General features: G+C 43.4%; 1 protein-coding gene across 3 annotated transcripts in view; it reads right to left on the bottom strand.

The window, feature by feature from the left end:
* The window catches only part of CHD1L (chromodomain helicase DNA binding protein 1 like), a 33567-nt gene that overhangs the window by 6966 nt on the left and 1652 nt on the right, over window positions 1-24949 (bottom strand). For 2 of the 3 annotated variants that reach the window (XM_064143346.1, XM_064143343.1), the window contains exons 2-16: window positions 23606-23718; window positions 22775-22881; window positions 21092-21206; window positions 18321-18352; window positions 16407-16488; window positions 14263-14425; window positions 13354-13509; window positions 11670-11762; window positions 11132-11228; window positions 9632-9705; window positions 8429-8539; window positions 6534-6648; window positions 5490-5643; window positions 4206-4371; window positions 921-1066 (exon numbers count right to left, since the gene is read on the bottom strand). In XM_064143346.1, coding sequence (XP_063999416.1) covers window positions 921-1066; window positions 4206-4371; window positions 5490-5643; window positions 6534-6648; window positions 8429-8539; window positions 9632-9705; window positions 11132-11228; window positions 11670-11762; window positions 13354-13509; window positions 14263-14425; window positions 16407-16488; window positions 18321-18352; window positions 21092-21206; window positions 22775-22881; window positions 23606-23718 — 1724 coding nt within the window. The remainder of the gene's footprint in view (window positions 1-920; window positions 1067-4205; window positions 4372-5489; window positions 5644-6533; window positions 6649-8428; window positions 8540-9631; window positions 9706-11131; window positions 11229-11669; window positions 11763-13353; window positions 13510-14262; window positions 14426-16406; window positions 16489-18320; window positions 18353-21091; window positions 21207-22774; window positions 22882-23605; window positions 23719-24949) is intronic. The other variant, XM_064143345.1, reaches the window with a different exon arrangement.

Raw genomic sequence — 24949 nt, 5'->3', positions numbered from 1 at the left:
CAGATCTCAGCTGTCACTTAACATGTAGTTTTGTGACACATTTGGGTGTCCAACACATCACAGTTCTTATCTGTTAGCAGAACTGCTGAACTGTTAAGCTCTCATATTCAAGAGCTGACTTTATGCTGTAGGTTAGGGATTAAATGTAAAACCATAGAGAAGAAAGTCCCTAGGGGAAGGCACAGGATATTACAATATGTTATTCCATTCCATATCCTGTATTATCCCTATATAAGGATCTGGCCTTCTGGTCAGTTCTCTTGGCTCAGGTCATTTTGGCTCTTAGCTGCTGCTTTTGGCTGTGTGGGAGTGAGGGAATCTGCTTCTGCTGTGTAAGAGGGCCTACTCATGGGCCTAGTCTGGAAGGGGGGCGATAGGCCATTACTGATTATGTCTTTTATATATATGTCCTTTTTGCCTTAATACCTTTTGCACTATATTTACTTCTGTAAATATTATTTCTCTTTAACTTCCAATTGTGTGTGAGTGTTTTTATTTTCTCCTTTGGGGTAAACTCTACATTCTGTCCTGAGCTGACCACTCAAACTGGGACACTACACTGATTTCTATGATTCTATAAACATCCTCCACTTGGGAAAAACAGAAAGTGTTGTTCACAGCAAGAGTGATTTGCCATTGGAATGGGATGCCCTTGGAGGTGGTAGAGCCCCCATCCCTGGAGGTGTTTAAAAGGAGACTGGATGACGTAGTGTCACGGTTTAGTTAATTAGAAGGTGTTAGGTGATAGGTTGGACTCAGTGATCTCAAAGGTCTTTTCCAACTTGGTTATATCTGATTTTGACATTTGAATATCTTAACAAATCTCCTGCAGGCAATAGGTAAAGAGAGAAATCTGTCAGCCTCATTTTCCACAAGCAAATGAAAGAGCATCATGTATCTTGCCATGTCTTTAATCTCACATTTGCTTTGTTCCGGAGAGCTCTCCCTTCCTTACTGGTCTCTTCAATCAGGGATTTCTGAAGATCTAAAAGCTGATCAAATGCTTTTTTGTCTTCTCTGCTGGGTTCTTTGGAATAATCTTTGCCTTCATACACGTACATGTGATCTGTGAAAGAAATGAGCTGATAAAACCTACAGCATAGAGTGACATCAAAGGAAATTTGGCTTCTCTGTGCTGCTGTTCTGCCCTTAGCAGAAGATGTTCTCATCATTTGTTTGTACGGCCAGTGTCAGCATTACGCAGAAACACTAGCGTCAAGATTTGCTTCCTTAGGCAACAGCTTTTCACTTGAGTCACAGACATTGGCAAATAAACTTTTTTTTCTATTTCAGACAGTTAAGTATTTTAAGCTGTGTCTCCATCACGCCTCTTTAGTCATCCCATCTCTTGCCAGTCGCATATTCATTTAGCTGCACTATCTAGTTACAGGCAACTCTTAAGTGGGCACCAAACTTTTTCTTTTAAGCTCCCAAACAAAATAAGATCTGTGGCAACCCAAAGTTACTGCCAATCAAGTGAGGTATTTGCTCAATAACTCTGACACAGTGTGCTATTGCTGCTCCTCTTTCAGTTACCAACAGAAAATACCCTTTGCTAAGTCTCAGCAAGTAATTACTTGTTGCTGGCAACGGCTGCAGGACAGATAATACCTAACCTGCGGGGCTCTATTTCTGCTTCAGACACAGATCTATATTTAAGTGCTACCATGCATTCAAACCAGGGAAAAAAAAAATCAGTCTCTTTTTGACCATGACATTATAAGCAGGAAGGTATCTTTAGAATTTATTCTCAAATAGTATAGGGCTACAAAAAACTAAAAATAATCATAGAATGAACCAGGTTGGAAGAGACCTCCAACATCATCCACTCCAACCTAGCACCCAGCCCTGTCCAGTCAACCAGACCGTGGTACTAAATGCCTCATCCAGTCTTTTCTTGAACACCTCCAGGGACAACGACTCCACCACCTCCCTGGGCAGCCCATTCCAATGTCAATCACTTTCTCTGGCAACAACTTCCTCCTAACATCCAGCCTAGACCTCCCCCAGCACAACTTAAGACTCTGTCCCCTTGTTCTATTGCTGGTTGCCTGGCAGAAGACACCAACCTCACCTGGCTACAGCCTCCCTTCAGGTAGTTGTAGACAGCAAAGAGGTCTGCCCTGAGCCTCCTCTTCTCCAGCCAAAACACCCCCAGCTCCCTCAGCCTCTCCTCACAGGGCTGTGTTCCAGGCCCCTCACCAGCTTTGTTGCCCTTCTCTGGACACCTTCCAGTATCTCAACATCTCTCTTGAATTGAGGAGCCCAGAACTTGACACAGGACTCAAGGTGTGGCCTGGCCAGTGTTGAGTACAGGGAACAACAACCTCCCTTGTCCTACTGGCCACAGTCTTCCTGATCCAGACCAGGATGCCATTGGCTCTCCTGCCCACCTGGGCACACTGCTGGCTCATCTTCAGCTACTCTCTACCAGTATCCCCAGATCCCTTTCTTCCTGGCTGCTCTCCAGACACTCTGGCCCCAGCCTGTAGTGCTGCTTGGGGTTGTTGTGGCCAAAGTGCAGAACCCTACACTTGGCCTTCTTAAATCTCATTCCATTGGCCTCTGCCCACCCTTCCAGCCTGTCTAGGTCCCTCTGCAGGGCTCTCCTACCTACCAACAGATCAACACCTGCTCCTAGCTTGGTGTCATCTGCAAACTTACCAATGCCGGACTCAATTCCCTCGTCCAGATCATCAATAAAGATGTTGAACAGGACTGGGCCCAGCATTGATCCTTGGGAAACACCAATAGTGACAGCTGCCAACTGGATGTGGCACCATAATTGTGTGACATCCAGACTGGAAGGTCAGGGACTGAAGACAAGAGTGGGTTTGTTGTAGCTGTTTGGACTTCATGACTCTGCATTTCTTATCAGACATTTTGGGGTTTTTAAAAGTCATTTTAATTTGTGGTTTTTTCATGGTCAACAGTACTTTTTTTTTTTAGATATACACAGAATATCTGCTATGTAGCCTTTCCTTAAGTTACTCTAAAAACTAGATCTCTAAAAACTAGGTCTAGATGTCTAAAACTGTAGATCTGTCTTAACGGTTCTCTGCAGTAAAACACAGCAGCTGCAGTTTGAATATTTCCCCTTTTCCCAGGAATTTCATTGGAGGTCTCAAAATATTCAAAGCACGTGAAGGAATTCAGTCCCACAGCTACCAAAATTGGGCAACTATCGTTACCATTGTCTTACAAATAGGCAAATAAAGGCACAGAAAGAATAAAAAGACCACTAACGGCTCAAAAATGAAGTTTGTGGGTAGACTACTGTGGTGGTAGGCTTGATGCAGCAAACATGGGCTTATCCATGTTGGCTTGCCCAGATATATTCCCCTGTTCCTCAGCTCCTCCTGTGCTGGGGGAGGCAATCTTGGGAGGAGAGGGTGAAAGCCCTGGCTTCACCTAATATGGTGAGGCTTGGCAAAGTGCCATTCTGATTGGCTAATCTATGTCCAATGCCCCATTAGTCTCAGGCTGGACATTGATAAAAGGGACAAGGAGGTAGCACAGGGATGCAGCTGCCTCATTTTTGCATCCTGAATTTGCATGGGGAGCTTATGAGGAACAGGCTCTAAATGCCTGCATGCGATCGGCTTGCATAGGCCCCAGCATGACATCGTGCTGAGACTGCACACCGCATTGCATCCTGCCTGCACCTGAAAGTCTCCTGCTAAGACTAGAAGTCCTGGAGATATACAGATCATCCAGAGGAGCCAGCAGACAAGGTCAGAGATTGTCTGCCTCCTTTCCCCAGAAGCCTGGGAAGAATCAAGTCTCAGCAGCCAACAAGACAGAGTTCAACGTACTTTGGGTACTGTTTGGTTTATACTTTGTGAGTAAATACCTAAAAGCCTCTTCCAGTATAATATTTGCATTTGCCACTTAAAGAAAGAAGTGCTCTAGTTTTGCCTGTGCCCTGCACGTCTAGTTTTCCAACCTGTGTGTGTTTTGAACCCATGAATAAGTTTCTGGTGAGACTGAATGTTAATAAACAATTCTCATAGTTATTAACAATCAGCATCAGGATATCAAAATTAACACAGATCATTCATTTTGCAAAATCTTTCACAACTACAAACAACATAAAAAAATTTAACTACAGGTCCACTTTTTTTTGTTGCCTGAAAAATGTCACAGTTTGTTCTACCAATATCCAAGTGTGATACATTTCATATGTATTTAGATGCTTAACTTACTCTCCATGTCCTCCTCTTCATTCTCTTTTTCTTGTGGCAGCACAGCATCCATTACCCACTTCCCTTCTTTTGTCTCTCCAAGGATGTTTTCTAGCTCCACATCCTGTACGGTACTCCCCTCAGAGGAGAGCAATTTATCCAATCCAAATTTCAGGATTTCACTCAGCTTTAACAAAGGGAGGGGGGGAAATTCAGCATTAGTATTCCCTAATTCCATGCTAATCTCAATGTCTTCAACTTCTCAGGTTTAAATGCAGAGTGTGCAAGTGGAGGAATATTAAGCCTTAACGCTATCTGTCAAAATATCTAAGATTTAACATGCTCAGTTCTCTGGCCCCTACAACATATCTCTCTCAAACGTAACTCATCCAGGCTTGAGCAGGTCATTTTTCTCCAGGGCTAAATGATGAGCACAGAGAGTATTTTAAGATGTGCTCTTCCTAAGCCAAAACAACCATGCTTGGTTTTGCCCCTATCCCCTTTAAAATAAAAGCATACCACCAAAAAAAACCAAAAAACCCAAAACCAACCAAAACATGGGGAGAGAAAAAAACTCTTATCAGCATGGAATTTCCTATGGAGTCAATTCCACTTCTCCCATGGAAACTATAATTGCTGAGGTACATGCTAATGGGGCAGGGAGAAGAGGCAGTGGGGAAAAGGCCACACTAATTCCAAACCTCTCCCAGGTTTAATTGCTCACAGGGGATATACTACCCTAAATGTCACTTTGCTTGAGGTTTTCAGCTCAAGTTTTCAGCACAAACCACAGGTTTCAGGTCAGACTTATAAATCATGCTCTGACTTCGTGAGACACTGGATTTGTCAAGAGACTCAGTCAAGGACTGAGTTTCAAGCTAGCAATATAAAGCTAAGTACTTATCACCAGCTCTGTTTGTAAGAGAAAAGCACCAAGGACAGACAAGTTGTAGAAACTACAGTCAGCTTCCACTTTTCCCCTGATAAAATTTAATGAGCAAATCAAGGAGAGATGTTTTGCCTTCCCCCAAAAAATCACACCCCTTTTTTAGCAATGGATGCACCTCAAAATTGTAAAATGTGTCTTCAAATATTAGATCTTGTCTTGTCATGGAATATCATTTTGGTTCCTAAGGCATGCACAAGCTGACATGTCACTGCACATCTTCCCCCAAAACATTCAGTGCTTGGCTAGGCTCATAGGATAGGTTTGGATAGATTCACATCAGACAGAAATACAGAAACACTCTGGAACATTTCTGAAGACATTACTGGAGTCAAATTGAGGGTATAGCTCTATTTTACCTGTAATGCTGCTGCTTCCTGAGGCTTGGGTGCTCCCAGAGCAAACTGACCTCCTTCTAAAATGGCATTTGTCAGATGGAGCTTCGAAGCAGCTCTTCTGTAGATTATTTCTTCAACTGTGTCTCGCCCAATCAAGCGGATGATTTTTACAGGCCTTGAAAGTGAGAGAAAATTCTTCTTATTTTCCTTTTTCTAAGGTGTACCAAAGCTGTTTCCTGGCATTGAGCTGTATCTCCTTACCCACTTCTTTCATAGAACCACAGAACAAGTTTGGGTTGGAAAGGACCTTAAGGATCATCTAGTCCCAGTGCCCCTGCCATGGGCAGGGACACCTTCTACAAGACCAGGTTGCTCATAGCCCTGTTCAACCTAGCCTTGAACACTTCCATAGTGTTGAACTTCCCTGGGCAACATGTTGCAGCATCTCACCACCTCACTGTAGAGAATTTCTTCCTAATACCCAGTTAGATCTGCCCTTTTCCAGCTTGAAACCATTCCCACTTATCCTGCCACTAGTAGCCCTTGTAAAAAGTCCCTCCCCAGCTTTAGAATCATAGAACCAACCAGGCTGGAAGAGACCTCCAAGATCATCCAGTCCAACTTATTGCCCAGCCCTATCCAGTCAACTAGACCATAGCAATAAGTGCCCCATCCAGTCTTTTTTTGAACACCTTTCTTGCAGGTTCCCTTCAGGTACTGGAAGGAACCCTTTGGAAGGGCAAAAAAAGGCAAGAAAACTCCAGAAAAAACACCAGCAGAAATGCAATGCTGAGATAACTGCTTCCTGGACACAGAAGTAATGCACACTGTAAAAGTGCAAGCAAACCTCTAGCTGCTCTCTACTCCTACAAACCTAACAAGGCTCCCACCCTAAGCCTATGGCAAGGACGAGACTGTGTCAGGCTGCATGAGAAAAGTGAAGACATCATATCCTATCTGCTCTCCCAATTTGATCTTCAACCTGTTGTCCTTCTCCCCATCATCACCCGTGGATGAAGAGACCAAGAGTGTCAGGACCAAAGCAGAAGTAGCACCGTTTCTCACCTGTGCTGCCCAATCCGGTGAGCTCGTGCTATTGCTTGCAAGTCATTTTGTGGGTTAAAATCACTATCAGTAAAAATAACTGTGTCTGCCGCTGTCAGGTTCATGCCAACTCCACCTACAAAAAAAGAAGAAGGTCACAAAATATGTCACCAGCAGCAAAAAAAAACATAATCAAGGAGAAGCTATGTGAAGTTCTGAAAGATCTGATCAACTGCATCTAATTCAATCTATCTCTCAACCCCAAATCTGAGTGTGTCAAGGGTTTAAAAAGATTCCATTTCCAGCTTCCAACTTTCTGAAGCAGTCCACAAACAACTGTTCTACGCAATGTAGTAAAAAAAGATAAAATGCAAGTGTACTCCAAAAGGAATTTTTTCACTGTGAGAATGGTTAGACTTTAGAATGACCTCCCAAGGGAAGTAGTGGAATGCCAGACACTAGACAATTTTAAGACTTAGCTTGATGGGGTGCTGCACCATCTCATTTGAACCACACTATCACTTAGAAAAGTGGGACCAGATGATCTTTGGGGTCCCTTTCAATGTGGCACTCTGCGATCCAATGCAAAGGGGACTGGTTATCAAGGCTGATCAACACAGTCATATTCTTCTGCTGGCAGGTTGACTGACCCAGCAAGGATTGGCTTCAATGAAGCTACAAGGGACTGCCCAAGTCATGAGTTGGGTGCAGCACAGAAGCAACAGGCAAACACAATGCTGAAACAGTGGAAAAGCTGAAACGATGGAAAACATCAGGCCAAACTATACAGCAAGGAGAGCCTAGTTGTTTATTGGACTTAAATGGTTCCCAGGTTAAAAGCTTAGGCTCTCATGGAATGAAAAAAAACCAATCATTTCACCCCAAACAAACAAAAACCCCAAAACAAAAATCCAACAAACTCCCCAAGACCACATCCTAAAGTTAATTGTGTATTTTTAAAATCCACTTTCATGACTATGTAGTGCAGAAGGAGGAGTTTCTGTCCTACATTTCTTCCAGCTCATGCCAAGCACCTCTTCACAGTAATCAGAACATCCCTGCAAGTGGAAATAGTTATGCACCTGAAAATCTGTTCTTAACACTGGTGGAAATACTGTTAGCACACCCCTGCAGTACTTTGTCCAGGCATAGCAACATGCAGTAAAAAACAACTCTAAGTCTGGCTGACATGGACAGAGTTCAGGCACTGAAGAGACACACTTACTCCTACTATCTTTAGGTGCTTCACTTCAGTCTCTCTATACACTACCCTCAGTTGCTGGAGCCAGGATCACCTAGGAAAGTCTGACCAGAAGCCCAAAGGAAAACTTGATTCGAGCTTGATGCTTGAGACCAAGCACTATGGATCCTTCCTCTGGCGACAAGCCTGCCTCTGCACTTGTTTGAATGGAGACAGGGAGACATAGCCTGAGGAATCAAGAAGGGAAGAAGCACAGATGGCAGTCCTAGTGTTCTTTGCAGTCTCAGGACACTAAAAAGTTCTCATGTGAGTCTACCTACCAACTAGAGAGCATGTCCATGTCCAGCAAACTCAGGAAGTAACTCCAACAGCTTAAAGGAAGTCTGTTCGTGCCTAAAGTTTGATGCTCACTGAAATAAGATGCTAACAAGATTCTTTAAGCTCAATCTGGCACAGGGACAGGCATTAGGGACTCAGAACAAAAAAAAAAAAGTAACTCAAGTGGCTGCAACATGGAAAGTATGTTGGCATCAGCTGCTGAAAGCACAGAAACCATATGTTCTAGCTGAGAGACCCAAGTTCACAACGTGTCCTGTCTCCTTCAAAAATCCTCTATGTTAACAGCGCTGCAGGATTCAGAACTCCCTGAAACCTTGCCAGAGAGGGTAAAGAAGAATGCAGAAGCAAGATGGGTTGTTTGTCTTTCCTTACTTACCTGCTCTGGTGCTCAGCAGGAAGATAAAGATTGGCTGTTGACCAAAGTTCTTAATGGCAAGGTGTCTCTCTTCACCCCTAACGGAGCCGTCCAGCCGCTCATAGCTGTAGCCTTTTCAAACAAGCAACATGTATGTTTCTGAAATCCTGTCTGTGCTCTTACCCTCCTATCTCAGTCTCTGCTAAGTGCTCTCTTCAAGTTTTTTATGCCAAATCACCCTGCCTCGATTCTCATTTTATTGCTTTCAGCTCCTCAATTCTTTCCCAGTTAAGCCTTGTATAAACTGAAATAGTGACCCTGACTTCCACATTGGCTGTTGGCATTTAACTGAGTCTGAAGCAGAAATAGTTAGCATTTCATTTACTGCTTGGAAACACTACAGAAAAGCTCAGAGCCAAAGTCAAAGAACATTAGCACATAGTCCCAATTCAGACTATGCCGTGCTGGCTCTTGGCCCCACAAAAAGGCCAACAGACATTGGATTCTCCTTGTGCAAACTCCCACAGCCTTCAGTGTGTGCTTTCCTGTGAGTGAGCAGTATGGGATGCAGCCCTAAATTTGGCTTTACCCTGCATTATCAGTTGTCTAAAACCATAAACACCAAACAAAAGCCTCTTTCATAAGAAATCCTAAGTAGGCATAGAGCCATGTGGATTGAAACAAAAGCACATGTCCCAAGAACACTTGGCAAACTTGCCAAAAATGGTCTGATCCAATCTGCCCTTACAGACATGTTGGGGCCCCACTGCCAACAACTGTTTCCATCAAAAATTAATTTCCTGGTATGACTGTGGCCCAATTTGTTTTTCATGTTGAACAAAATGAATCTAGAGCAAGCCTATGGCCTTCAGTGCAATTATTTCAGGTCTCAGACATGTAACTGAACACAGGTATATAATGAAGCACTGCTATCCTGCCATCTGTTAGCTCCATTTTATAGAAGAGCCAAAGCTGAAGCTACTTTGAAAAACAACATTCCAGTGCCAGCTCATTTCAGGCAGGTGGTACCATAGTCAAAAGCTGAATCAAGGCTCTCTAACTCACAGGACCACTGCAAGAATATGGTTTTCATGTACTAAGAAGCAGTAAATTCTAATCATGGCACTTTCTCCATCCCATGCAGATCAACCAAAATGAAGAGGAACAATATATGGCATATATCACTGGGACAAGCCCTGTGCTGCTAAAATGTGTAGAACATACCTCTATAGTCCATGTAGTCTTGCAGGATGTCAAGCAGTTGAGTCATCTGAGAAAAGAGCAAGACACGGTGGCCACTGGAAGAACAGAAGACATCACAGTAGTAGCTTAGCAGTAGTGGAGGGGTTGTGAGCTCCAGACAAGCATTTGGACTTGTTGACCAAAAAGGTCTCATCCAACCACAAGAGTTCTGATTCCATGAGCCTCAACATACTGTGACAGTATTTCATAGTAGAAAGGTTATGATAGCCTAATCAATTACTATTACACAGCAAGATCCCATCACCTCTGTACATCAAGCCTTAAAGGGCCATGGTCCAGTTCCCCACATGCAACCAGTTAGCCTCATCTATAAGGATCAATTGACATGTCTAGAGCCTAGAGTGAGCAACGTAACAAGGCTCCAGCACAGGTCTGCTCCTGGCTGGATGCAGCTTGGTGAGCATCCAAAGAAGCTTATCTTAAAAGGACCATCAAGATCATGAGGTCTCCTCACCACGTGACCTGCCACACCGGACTGCTCTCAAATCACACACTACAAAGCATCTTAAATGCTGGGAAAATGTAGTATCAGCATCTCTGTGACAGCAGAGGACTTCCTCCTCCAGCAAATGACCCTCTGCCTACAACTGTGTGTGAGAAGTCAGCTTTTCTCCTTCTCAGCTCTAGGCCTTGCTGCTGTTTAAATCAGACTTCAGTGTAAAGCATAACACAGGCATTTTCAAGTTCAGAATCTGCACAGGGTTGGTCCTGTGGCAAAGATTCCAACAGAAAGGCATTCATGAGTTTCCATACAGAAGAAGAAGAAAAAACTTCACAACTACACCAGAATTTCCCAAGGTCTGAAGCTCTATTCTGTGGAAGTAGGTAAAGAGAAAAAAGGCATAATTTGTGTCAAGCAGGGGGCACTGCTTCACAGACTGCACAAGAACACAATCTGCCGTTTGATTTGCCTCCCAGATGAAAGATGGAGGTTCCAGGTTCCAAAGTCCTAGAAGCCCAGCACCAGGAGTTCTGAATGCCATTCCCAAAGCTGAAGTTTCAGCTTGTTCTTGGGTTTGGGTCCAATCAGTTTTCTTTTTCACATCTGGTATGCATTCTGCCTCCAGGGCTAACAGACATAGCAGCACAAAGAAACTCAATTGATGCCTTGGAAGCTATTCTCAAGGAACCCACAGTCAAATCAGATAACCTCAACTCTATGCCAGATGGATATTCTCCCATCTGCTCAAATATGGCCAATATAGGAACACGAGAGAGTTAGTGAAGTGTTTAAAGAAATGTTTAAAGGGAAGATATAAAAATCTTTGAGGCTCCTCTACCATCTCCAATGCAGCTCCTCACAGTGAAACTGCTTCTTTCAGGTAGTCAGTTACATGCAACAAATAGGTCAGTGCTTGGATTGTGATGAGTAACTACTCCGTGGCTAAATAAAGTCTTCTGACTTTAGCACTTCTCCCTATGTCAACCCCACTCTATCTTCCTCACCCCAGTATGACATACCCAGCGTGTAAGAATGAAAGGAGTTTATCCAACAAACACAGCTTGCCACTGGCTTCAACGATATGGTCTCCAATCTCAAAGGGTTCTGGCTCAACACCTGGAACAGAAAAGAGTTTCAGAAGCAAATCCTAACACTATGTAAATAAAACTTGGTGGTCAACCTCAATGCGTCTGCACTGCTAGCTACTGTTAAGCAGACCCCTATGATGCCTGCTTGGGAAGTGATGGCTCTTCCCCGTCTCTAAAGAGGACACTTAGTAGTTCACAAAGCATTGATTTCATTGTGTAGGTAAGAACAGATGCACTGATGAGCAAATAAGTGGAGAGTTGCAGAGACTTCACGCAGCCTCCAAGTTCATTCCTCATTATGGATGAATTGTTGTTGGAACTGGTCACAAACTCACAGCTGGTTCCAATTCAAGTACAACACTGTTTATTACTTGCTGCTTCTAAGCATTACACTACCAAGCAGTACCAAAAAAATCAAAGTGTAAATCAAGAAACTTCTCTCTTTTGGGGGAGAGGAGTGCTTTCATACCATTGAAAAGATACGGGTGGGCAACACACTTCCGAAGCTGAATTAAGATATTCTTAAGTGTAACCTTCTTTCCTGTCTCGTTTTCAAACGCATCTAGAACAAAGAGCACAAAAAGGGATGTCAGCAGGATGTCAATAGGTGTGACTAGGAATGTCTGGGCACTGAATGCTGCCCTGCAGTGCTTCAGCACCAGAGTATCTCTCCCTGTGTATCCCAGCTGCCTTTAAGTTTCCATCTCAAGACTAACACACCTGTTTTCATGGACTGAACAAAATTTCCCCTCATAGTCTTTAGTTAAAAATACTCCTATGAAAAGTATTCTGTCTTGTGAAATTCCCTGGTACTTTCTGGACTGCCTGGAAGGCATCATTGTGATTTTTTTTTCCAAGACTAAATTATAGAGCTAGAAATCATCAAAATAATGAAAGATATCTGGTGCAGTTCATTTGAATTTTACAACAAAAAGAAGAACAGCAGAGTCAAGATCTACTGGGCAACCAGGAAGTTCATAGGGAGAAAAATAAGGTATGTGCACGTATGCTAACTTCAGAGGAAGGTTCAGTCTGCCTCATGATGCACATGCAAAGCATCACTGGCTTCCTGATGCATGAGGCATTAAGCCCTGCAGAACAAATGGTCTCCATCCTCCCAGTATTATTTTCCCTACAACCACTAAGCAGTTGTAAGCCATGTGATGTGGTATGCATAGGTGGAAGAGGATGAATTCAGAAAAGGAAATACTTTCTCTCTCATTGCTCAAGATGCTTTGTTGCGGTTAATTCATCTCTACTGGATATTGGATAATTTGTAGAGATCCACATGCCGAGTTTCCTGTGCCATCCTTTTATATGAAAACAAAAGCACAGGAGAGGAGCTCCCGTGTGATAGGCATTTTTAATTACAGGTTGGCTGAAAAGGGTTAACCCTCCTGGGGGAGTGGTCTTGACCCTGACCCCAGGTTCTCCTGACTCTTCCCCAGGGGTGGATCCGACCCTTTCTCCAGGTTTAGTGGTCAACCCACTCCCACTTCCTAGCTAGCCCCCTATAAAAACAGAGGAACTTCCTCTTTTGCTCTCTCTCACCCTGCCTCCCTGCTTGCCAGCATCACTCTCTTGCTCCTGCTACTCTTCGTTTTACCATGTGGCCATAATCCACGAGGGTGGACAAAACCATTGCCATCAACCTGGTCGTATTTATATTTTGTATCTTGTTTCCCCTTCCCTATACCTCTTTGTAACTCCCCTACCTCAAATACCTTTTATTTATTGTTAAACTTTTCTCTTTTAACTTCCAAATCGAAGTGAGACTATTTATTGGGGTGTACTCTACCTTTTCCTCTCTACATCTAATTCCTTTTCTTTGGGAAAAAAAAGGGGAAGAGGGAAAGGCATCCTACAATTTTTTATTGGTTCTATTAACTGTATATAAGTCTCTGGAAATTTTAAACTAGAACTGAGACAGTGGCCCAAAGCAGAATCCTGAAGGTGACCATCCACAGCTCTGCAAACGCTCAGCTCCAGATTCTTATGTCTCTTAGGTATTTTTGCACAAGCTAAAACCACAAATCAGGCAGTCCAAAGCAACTGGCATGTTTATGCATATTCTGCAGGCCAAAGTACCTTCTTCTTCCCTGAACCAGAGCATGGATTTACAGAAGACAATAGGGTTCAAACCCTTCAGTTACCTAGATCTTTCATCAAAATGGCTTTGTAGTACTTCCTTTGCAGGGCTGACATCCCATGGTACAGAACCACTTCCACCTTCTTTGGAAGCTCTGCAGCCACCTCAGATTTAACTCTTCGAAGCAAAAATGGCTGCAGAAGATTGTGCAATTCTTTGGCTATACAGAGTCAAGGAGGAAAAAGAAAAGAGATTACTGCATCAAATGTGAGGAATTTATACAGTATCTTCAAAACTACACTTTCAAAATAACTGCAGAAGGAATTTCACAGAATCACAGAATTTCTTAGATTGGAAATGACCTTCAAGATCATGGAGTCCAATCATTAGTTTCACACTGGCAAGTCCTCAACTAAACCAAATCCCTCAGCACAACATCGCATTACTAAGAATCACTATGGTTGGAAAGGACCACCAGGATCATCCAGTCCTGTTCATCTTGAGGCTATGGTCCTAGTTTATCACTAGACCATAGCCTCAAGCACCACATCCACCCTCCTTTTAAACACCTCCAGGGTCAGTGACTCCACCACCTCCCTGGGCAGCCTGTTCCAGTGCCTGACCACCCCCTGCTCAGTAAAGACCTTCCTCCCAACATCCACCCTAAACCTCCCCTGATGCAACTTGAGGCCATTTCCTCTTGTCCTGTCATTAGTAATTTGGGAGAAGAGACCAGCTCCGGCCTCACTACAACCTCCTTTTACATCTATATTTTCACATCTATTAGTGAAACAGTTCATCCCTTTTTACTCTGCATCTTAAACAGGTAAGAACTACATTAAAGTAAATAATCATTCTTTTTAAAGCTAGTCAACATAAAACTACTACTAATAAAAAGGCAAATAAAGAGGTCAAAACATGTCTGCTTCCTATGCAGGTAAAAGCTGCTTTTATTCAAGTACATGTTACCGACCTGGCTCATTTTCCTTTTCAATGGCTTGGTAATACTCAACAAACTCTTTCACTTCTCCTCTAGGAAAGATGTCAGGCTCAATAAGGCTGAGTAAAGAGTACAGCTCCTGGAGGCTGTTCTGGACTGGAGTGCCTGTGAGTAGCAGACTGAAGCCTATTGGAAACTGAAAGAGCCAGCAACAAAACAAAATTATGAAGAGAAAATATCTGGAATGGAATGCTACTTGATACACAACACCCCTCATGCTAATCTTAACTTAAAGATGGCAGATGGTGCAGAACTGCCCACAGAATATAAATGTCTGCCAAACCATCTAACATAAGGTATGGTGTAACAGTCATAGAATTGCTTAGGTTGGAAAAAGTCTTTAAGATCATCGAGCCCTAACTGTTAATCCAAAACTGCCAAGTCCACCATTAAATCATGTCATTAAGTGCCACATCTACACATATTTTAAGTATCCACGAGGATGGTGACTCAACCAATTCCCTGGGCAGCCAGATCCAGTGCTTGACAACTCTTGGAGAAATATTTCTTACAGTCCAATCTTTAAACTCTTCTGGCACAACTTGAGAAAACTTCCTCCCATCCTATCCCTTGTTACTGGGAAGAGATCAACACCCACCTCACTATAATCTCCTAGTTCTATAGAGTAAGAAAGCCTCCCCTCAGTCTCAGATTCACAGAATTTCTTAGATTGGAAAAGACCTTCAAGATCATGGAGTCCAATCATCAGTTTCACACTGACAAGTCCTTGACTAAACCAAACCCCTCAGCACAACTTCTCATCACCATGAATCGCTATGGTTGGAAAGGACCACCAGGATGGCAATCTTCATTTCTTCAGATTACACAACCCCAGTTCCCTCAGTGGCCTCTCGTAAGACTTGTGCTCTAGACCCTTCACCAGCTTCATTACTCCATCAAATGTTTTACCAAAGACGGCACAAACACAAGGAAGACACTGTAAGCAAAGTGCAAAACCAGCACCATCAAAACACTCAGATCCATGAACTCTGTGGCCCAGTACTAACTACTCAGTGCTAGGCAATTAAGAATGACTGGAAAAACATCAGAATAGGACAGTGAAATGAAACTGTAAGGTTATGTTCCATTTTCATTTGGTTGTTGCTGACAAACACAGCAACATTATATGGCCCAAGCTGCTTACAGTAAGCTCTGCAAAGAGAGCTAAGGTAAACCATGCCTACTTCTTTGTGACTGCATCCATAGCTCCTGAAATACAGACACCAGGGACAATACATTCAGAAAATATAAGACTTTCAGAATTTTAATCTTAAAAAGTATATATTTTTGAAGGTACTGTAGCACATTGTTGCTTTTGCTAGCCCAGATCTAATGTCCATATTTCACTGCCATGACAAGAAGGGTAGCCTTCATTCAGGCACTTTGGAAGTTGGAGCAATGTGGTGGTTTGGGTGTTACCTGCCCTCCCCCCCACACACTTGGAAATCACCCAGACTAGATTCAGATGGCTCTGGAAATTGAATGAAGCCTTATATTTACAGCTTGGCACAATATACAAGCAGGTATTTACAATATATACAGCTATAGACAGAAATAGACAAGGTAAAAGGTAATACAGAAACACAACAGCCCACCCAGAAACCTGAGTCCCCAGGAGGGGGTCCAAACTGCCCTTCCACCTTCACCCACCCCTCTACCTTACCCCACATGTTGCCTTGTGTCCCAAGGAAGAATGGAGGGTTGGCCAGGGAGGTTAGGAAGCAAGTGGATTAATCAGAGAAATGGTAGGTTGAGGTTAGAGAGAAAGGCAGCTCAAAGCCCAGGCAGTGCCCGAATTTCATATCTATGTTTATACTCTTGTTGTTATACATTTCAGCAAGCCTATGAGTGAAGCAGACATCACCACTGTTTCCCTTTCACAGCCTGTGATCTAATCCTTCTTAACAAAACACTCTAGCTAGGTTCAAACTAGCACAAGCAATTCTACTGATGTCAATTAAAAAATGAATAAATGGGATAATCACAGAATTGTTTCAGCTGGGAAAGACCTTCAACTACCTAAAGCTTAGTAAGTACTCAGAAGAACAGAGAACCTGTGTGCTACACTGAAGAGAAAAAAAGCCTTTAGACACAAAAAGATGAATGAGTTATTTTACCTCAGAAAGTATCTTGTAAAGCAGAGAGCTTTGATTTTTCAGTCTGTGAGCTTCATCTACAACCAAGGCAGCCCAGGTAAAGCTGAAAACAACCCAGTATCTTCAGTTAGGAGCAAACAATTCATTCTTGTCAGTACAAAAAAACCCTGAAGTGGTAGCTCTGCTTCACTGAACTTGAGATGGTCCTACTCTATGAACCACAAGCAATCATAAGCAGGGGCAGGAGGAATGCACAAGCACTGATTTTCAAGAGCCAACATAGCTTCTTAACTATGGTCTGCATGAGTATTCCTGAAATCAAAACTACGTAAATCCATTTGAATTTGTTGCTTGTCTCCCCACCCTCCTTGCTATGGGGAAAATAACATAACTGCAAACTAGTCAAACATTCAAGGAGGTCTACAGTTTGGAACAAGAGAGACTTGAAACAAGACCCTCACACATGTGCAAAACCTACCAACTATGTTGGACAATGTGCCCTTGTGGCCAAGAAGGCCAATGGGATCCTTGAGTGTATTAGGAAGAGTGTGTCCAGCAGATCAAGGGAGGTTCTCCTGCCCCTCTACTCTGCCCTGGTGAGATCTCATCTTGAATACTGTGTTCAGTTTTGGGCTCTCCACTTTAAGAGGGACAGGGATCTGCTGGAGAGGGTCCTGCAGAGGGCTAGGAGGATGATTAGGGGAATGGAGGGCATGGCTTATGAGGAGAGGCTGAGAGACCTGGGGCTTTTTAATCTGGAAAAGAGAAGACTGAGAGGGGATTTGATAAATGTTTATAAATATCTGAGGGGTGGCCAGGAGTGAGGGGACAGGCTCTGCTCACTTGCTCCCTGGGATAGGACAAGGAGCACAAGAGGTTCTGCCTCAACACAAGGGGGGACTTCTTTACTGTAAAGGTCCCAGAGCACCAGAACAGGCTCCTCAGACAGGTTGTGGGGTTTCTTTCTCTGGAGACTTTCAAGGCCTGTCTGGGTGTGTTCCTCTGTGATCTGTCTTAGATAGTATTGTCCTGCTCTGGCAGGGGGGTTGGTCTTGACGATCTCCTTGGGTCCCTTCCTACCCCTAACATCCTGTGATGATCAGATAGTGATAGCAGAGTGATTACAATCCTTTTGCAAATCACCCAAGACTGGAGCTTTAGCTTGTTCTAGGTTTGTTACAGCTATATGCACTGTCTCATCAAGTTGGCTACAGAACCACTGGTGACTTAGTACCTCCACCAGACTTAATACAAACTCCAGATCATTTCAGTCCTCAGTGCTTGTGCCTGCTTTCCACTGGGGTTTCAACTCCCACATCACAGAGTCAGTGATGAAGGGTAGGCAAGGCATTGGTGCTACCTTTAAGAAATACAAACATTCCTCCTCATTTCAAACATAGGCTTCTGTAAAATTCAGTAAGGCCATGACAATATTTCCTACAGGCTGAGCTTCAGCTGTATAATCAATCTTACTAGAAAGTGTAATGGTTCACAGTTAACTGGTGGCAGGAGGCAATGAACTTCAGGATATGGTATTAGCATAGCACCATCAGAGTATAACGCAGGTCAATTTCATCAAATTTTGCTTCGAATATCTTTGTAAACTGAAACTTTTGAAGATGTCCTGTGTTCTAAATAGCTCATCTGGACTGAAAGTGTACTGCTATCAGCCACTATGTATCATATTATTTTCAGCTAACTGATATGAAATCTGCTCGTGGGGGAAGTTCATACACATTTTAACTGATGTTAAAGATTATTCACTGAAAAGTGGTCAAGGAAAAGCTCTAATCACAAGCAAAGGACATCTCTAGATCTTGTGAAACAAAGCATGGGATCTCACACATAGAAACATACACTTAAGAAATTGTTGACAGATATGCAGAATGTCTATCAGATATGCAGAATGTGAAAAAAAATGTAAATCACACTCACGAGTTTAGAAATGCTGCATCTTTCATACAAATCTGCAATGAAAAGAAATGAAACCATTTATGACTTAGGTGAATACGCCAGTTAAGAAACAGAACATCTTTTTATCTACTTGCAAACCATGGTGAAATGAAGGAGGGTGCAACAAAGCCACTTATTATCCAAGGAAAGTAACATGACAGCCATTGGAACCACAAGCTGTTATGATTCTACATTTTAACTTGTCTGGCAAAATGCCAGTACTAGAATCTCAAAGAATTAATAGAAATTTACACATGTCATAAATTAAAGAACTTCATAGAGGTGAAGAGCATCTTTCTTATTCAGTGAAAATACTACACGTACTCAGCATCACCATAATTTTCACTCTAGCCAAACATATGATATAGAATCATAGAATTGTTTCAGTTGGAAAAGACTTCAAAGATCATCAAGTCCAACTGTCAACCTAACTGTGGCCATTAAACCATGTCCCCAGGTGCCAGTGGAGCACCTGGGTAAAATGACTCTTTGTTTACCAATATGGTTAGATGGTCATAGTCTGTTTATTTCTGGTGTTACAGAGACTTAAATGCTTTCTTGCAAGAGGTGTGCACAACTAAGATTGGTTACATATAGAGGGTACAGGGTTACATGTAAGGCATGGATAGGTCAATATACCATAACAATCTGAGGGTCAGCCTCTGGAGCTGGCTAACTCTGCCCACATGCAGCTGGCACTCCACCCCCTGCAGCTGCATGTGGGGGGTGCTACCCAGCACCTGGTATCTTAACTCCCAAGATGGGTCCAAGGACACTTCCCAGCACGGGTTGCTCATGTTTATCCTTTCATGTCCTGTTAGCAAGAAATTCTCCAACACCCAAGTGCCATGTCCACACGTTTCTTGAACACCTTTATGGATGGTGATTGCACCACCTCCCTGGGCAGTCTGTTCCAATGCCTGATTATCAGGTAAAGATTTTTTTCTCCTGGTGCAAATTGAGGCCATTTCCTCACATTCTACCCCTTGTTCCTAGGGAGAAGAGACCAACCCCTACTCCCCACTACACCCTCCTCTCTGTGGATTAATCTATGTATCCTGAAGTGCAGATATTGCTTGACCAGCTTAAGAGGAAATCAGGTTGCTTCAGATAAACTTCTAAAAACTATTGAATTTTATCATCCAAAACAAAAGAGACAAGAAAAATCCTAAGTGACTATCTTGACACAGTCGATGGCAGTCTTGGAGTTGCTTAATTATGAGCATTGCCATTTATTATATTTATGACAAGGGTTATCACTGCTAATCCATTTCTGCTTCTGCAAGGTGGAAGGAGATTCATGCGCAGAGTGGTCAGCACAGGGCACTGTCACAGCTCTCAGCAGGAAGACATGTGAAACATTTGAAGAATGAAGGATGAAGGGAAAGGAAGATCAGAAGAGGCGGGGGTTACAGAGCTTTGCATCCAATTTCAAGCTGATGTGTTTGTTAAGATCGTTAAAATAAAATCAAAGTGGAAGTAACAGCTGAGTGTATCACAGTATCACCAAGGTTGGAAGAGACCTCACAGATCATCAAGTCCAACCCTTTACCACAGAGCTCAAGGCTAGACCATGGCACCAAGTGCCACGTCCAATCCTGCCTTGAACAGCTCCAGGGACGGCGACTCCACCACCTCCCCGGGCAGCCCATTCCAGTGTCCAATGACTCTCTCAGTGAAGAACTTTCTCCTCACCTCCAGCCTAAATTTCCCCTGGCGCAGCCTGAGGCTGTGTCCTCTTGTTCTGGTGCTGGCCACCTCAGAGAAGAGAGCAACCTCCTCCTGGACACAACCACCCCTCAGGTAGTTGTAGACAGCAATGAGGTCACCCATGAGCCTCCTCTTCTCCAGGCTAAACAATCCCAGCTCCCTCAGCCTCTCCTCATAGGGCTGTGCTCAAGGCCTCTCACCAGCCTCGTCGCCCTTCTCTCGACACGCTCAAGCATCTCAGTGTCCTTCCTAAACTGGGGGGCCCAGAACTGAACACAGTACTCAAGGTGTGGTCTAACCAGTGCAGAGTACAGGGGCAGAATGACCTCCCTGCTCCTGCTGACCACACCATTCCTGATGCAGGCCAGGATGCCACTGGCTCTCTTGGCCACCTGCGCACACTGCTGGCTCATGTTCAGGCAGGTATCAATCAGCACCCCCAGATCCCTCTCTGTCTGGCCGGTCTCTAGCCACTCCGACCCCAGCCTGTATCTCTGCATGGGGTTGTTGTGGCCAAAGTGCAGCACCCTGCACTTGGAGCTCGTCTCAGAAAAGGGCTTTTTCCCCACTCCAGCTAGCTAAGCACCAGACTGCAAAGTTCAAAACAGTGACCCTTTTCTGCTTGGGTCTATTTACAGCAGGATAAAACCTTCTTAAGAGACCTCTTATTAGTCAGCCCCGCGTCCCACCAACTGCAACAGCATCCTCACCATTTTGCATTCCCGGAATGAGGTGTGCTAAAGAGATACAAAAAAAAAGGCAGACTCCAACTGTCCTTGCATTGCCTGATTAAGAATCACAACGAACATGTGAATGCTTCTATTACATGTTGGAGGTCTGTAAGGTACCATACAAAGACAACGCAGATGATACAGGACACGTATGTATCGGTTTTCTTTACTCGAGGTGTGATACAGCCATGCAGCAAAGAAGGAGGTCAGAGATGAGTAGAAAGGACAAGGCATGAGCTGGGTTGTATAAAGGAATGGAAAAGACAAGTTAAAACTTGAGCCCTCCTTTCAAATGACAAAGATACTGCATACCTCATACGTAGTCAAAAGCGCTTGGAAGCGAGACTGCTCTTTCAGGCTCTGCTGCAGTTTAGGTCGCTCCTCCTTGTTGCCTATGTATGTCACAAAGGAAAGACCTGGAGCAATCCTGTTGTCAAAAGAAGGAGCAATCATTGAGCCAAGTCTTTCAGGTGCTTAATGACCCTGGACAGCATTATCAAGCACAACTATTGCACAGAAAATGAGAACACTCTACCCTCCTGTGAAATGTGGCTCGATCTCAGCTTTTCAGTCTAACCTTTTGTGAGGGTTGGGTTTCTCAGGCTGGCATTTCAGCTCCTGGTTCTGGTCTACACAAGACCCAAATAGTGTTCTCCTAGGCCTGGCAACCCAAGTTTCAATCATCTGACTGAGAAACAGTCTTATGAGCTGTTGTGATTCTGAACTGAAAAAGTCCATGTGAAGCAAGTGAATGAACACAATTTGCCCAGTTGGTACTGAAAAAATGGCCTAAATCGTGCTAAAATAGAGGCAAACAAAGTCTACAGGAAACAGGTTCAAGCCAGGGCCTCAAAAACCTATCCTCTTAGTTACAGGATGTCAGGGGTTGGAAGGGACTAGTAAAAAGGCAAATAAAACCAGTTTTATAGAGGAAGAGGTGGGACCATAAATTCTTCATTTAACCTCACCACTGATGTTTGCCTAATTTTCCTCCTGGAGAGCTGTTCACTGCTGATCTATGAAGGGATGCACTTTCTCCCATCTGTTCCAACCACAAGGCTACCCAAATCAGGCCAGCTCACCTCAGGACACATCCTGAGTGACTTCAGATGCTGAGACAGCATCACCCAATAGCTACACAGGCAGACTACTGTTCTAGTTGTTTAACTTTCTTTTCTTAAATGGAATCTTTGGACTCTAGCTTTAATATATACATATTCCAGACACACCAAATGTGTCATCAGCACAGTCCCTGCACCCGAGTGAAGACAGGTTGCATGCACAGAGGAAATGTGTTTTGTGTGCATATGTGAGCATGCCAAGAAAGATACCATCACAGAATCAGTCAGGGTTGGAAGGGACCACAAGGATCATCTAGTTCCAACCCCCCTGCCATGCCCAGGGACACCCTAGCCTAGAGCAGGCTGCCCACAGCCTCATTCAGCCTGGCCTCAAACACCTCCAGACATGGGGCCTCAACCACCTCCCTGGGCAACCCATTCCAGCCTCTCACCACTCTCATGATGAACAACTTCCTCCTCATGGCCACTCTGAATCTCCTCATCTCCAGCTTTGCCCTATTCCCCCTAGTCCTGCCACTCCCTGGCAGCCTTTTTGTAGGCCCCCTTCAGATACTGAAAGGCCACAATATTCAACTTGAGTCTTATCTGTCATCATACAGAATCCTGCCTGTCTTCTGCAGATTTAGCCTAAGAAAGGCTTAGCATGGAGGGTTATGAATCAACAAAGGGCAAGGAGTTAGTGGGGACATTTGGACTGAAACTCAGCCAACACTAGAAATTGAATGAATTCATGCATACCATAGCAATGTAAATTCTGCATTAATTACATAGCTTCCATTGACTTGTTTATTTAGTAGCTTCCCTTTTTACTTTATTTTTCTGAAAGAAAATTGTTTTACTGAGCATATTTGAATGGAATCTTTGTAACTTGCTGTGTAAGAATATGATGAGCCAGACAACTGTCGAAACTCACCTCTCCAGTTCCTCTTTCCAGTTGCTCAGAACAGAGAGAGGACAAAGTATCAAAAATTTCTCTTTCTTTGTTATTTTTTTTGTCAAATAAAGAAGTAGAGAAATAGTCTAGAAAGCAAAGAAAAAAAATTAGTAACAAGGAAAGGGTTCAACCCCAGAGCCTGGACTATCTCCTTGTAGAGCTTTGTAGCCAGTTCCCATAGGTCCCTAGCATGAAGCAGGAAATGTCAAATGAAATCCGTCACTGATAACAAAAAAAGCTTAGATCCCAAAACGTGGCCTCAATATTTGGAGGCCCTTTTCTAAGGCCTTTCTCTCACACTCACACAAAAAAAGATGATCTACCATACATCTCTTTCTAAAACTACTACATTTTCTTTCTTAGAGAAACTGAATAGCATCATCTGAAACAAAGCACTGTCATTTTCTAACAAAACTGAAACTTGCTGAACAGCTTCTCAAAATAAAAAGTAAATTTTAATTCATATCTTGACAAATTCAAAACATATCTTCCTGTAGGTGCCTGGAATGATATCATCCTTTCTCTATTGGCTGTGTGTTGTGCCCTCAACTCTGTGCACTATGAATTAAGCATTAAGGTCCCTGTGAAAAACGACCACTCATCTTTTCACAAAACCCTCAAACCTTTTTAGAGTGTTACTTGGGACTTGACAGTTTATTTAAATGATTAGGGAATGAAAGAAACAATGAGTATGGCCTTCAGGATGAGGCTGATTAACTGACCAGTCGTTAGGATTCTTTTTCTTTCTTCATTCTGGGCTAAAAAAATACAAGTTTGGCAAAGATCTTTCTCCAGAAGCAGACTACGCACCTGACAAGTCTTCCCAAGGCCCATCTCATCACCCAGAATACAGCCATGCTGGACTTCATAGCATTGCACCAGCCAGTTTACACCGGCTAGTTGATAGGGACGAAGTGTGATGCCTGAGAATTAAAACAATTCATTGCATTTGCAGAGCCATCCAATGCCATCTATACAGAGCTACACCTCAAAGCCACTAGAAAGACGGTCCTGCCCAGAACAGGCCTTCCCAAACCTTTGCCTTACAGAAAAAGCACTCTGTTTTTCAGAAGATGGGTTAGAGATCAGGGACATCAGTTACAGCAAAATCATTAAATTAAATCAGATTCACAGGATCACAGGATGTTAGGGGTTGGAAGGGACTTCCACAGATCATCAACTCCAACCTCCCCTGCCACAGCAGGACCACAGAATCTACTGCAGGTCACACAGGAATGTATCCAGATAGGGTATGAAAGTCTCCAGAGGAGGAGACTCCACAACTACTCTGGGCAGCCTGTGCCAGTGCTCTGGGACCCTTACAGTAAAGAAGTTCCCCCTTGTGTTGAAGTGGAACCTCCTGTGCTGTCGTTTATACCCATTACCCCTTGTCACAGAATCACAGAATTTCTTAGATTGGAAAAGACCTTCAAGATCATGGAGTCCAATCATCAATTTGACACTGACAAGTCCTTGACTAAACCAAATCCCTCAGCACATCTCATCACTAGGAATTACTATGGTTGGAAAGGACCACCAGGATTATCCAGTCCCAACCTTCATCCATCCCAGCATCCTTCATCACTAGACCATAGTCTCAAATGCCACATCCACTCTCCTTTTAAACACCTCCAAGGATGGCAACTCCACCACCTCCCTGGGCAGCCTGTTCCAGTGCCTGACTTCCCACTCAGTAAAGAAGTTCCTCCAAATATCCAACCTAATTCAGGAACTTGTGCACACAAAAATGCTCCATATTCTTACAAACGCCTGCACAAGGAACCTAATCTGGCAATTAAGCTACTACCTCTGCATTCCTAAAAGGTGGACTGATTTTCATCTTCAGCTACTTTGTAAAATATCCAAGTGCTACATCCAAGGACACTCTTTAGGCTACTAAAAATGCCCATAACACCCTTATACTGTATAATAGCTATTTCTCAACAAGAGGTTCTCCAGCTTTCCTACACTTTACCTAGGACAGACCTCAGGTATAGGTCACTGTAGATACTCTCATCATTGCAATCCTTATTATGAGACATAGTATATCAAAACAAACCAATTCAGAGTTCTCAAGATCATTCCTAGTATCTGGACTCAAGTGCCAGATTGTCAACAACACAGCACTACTGCATCTCTTCCCTGGGGAGAGCT

This window comes from Pogoniulus pusillus, chromosome 5, assembly GCF_015220805.1.
Source record: "Pogoniulus pusillus isolate bPogPus1 chromosome 5, bPogPus1.pri, whole genome shotgun sequence".
Lineage (NCBI taxonomy): Eukaryota > Metazoa > Chordata > Aves > Piciformes > Lybiidae > Pogoniulus > Pogoniulus pusillus.
This window is presented reverse-complemented; position numbering and strand designations above follow the sequence as displayed.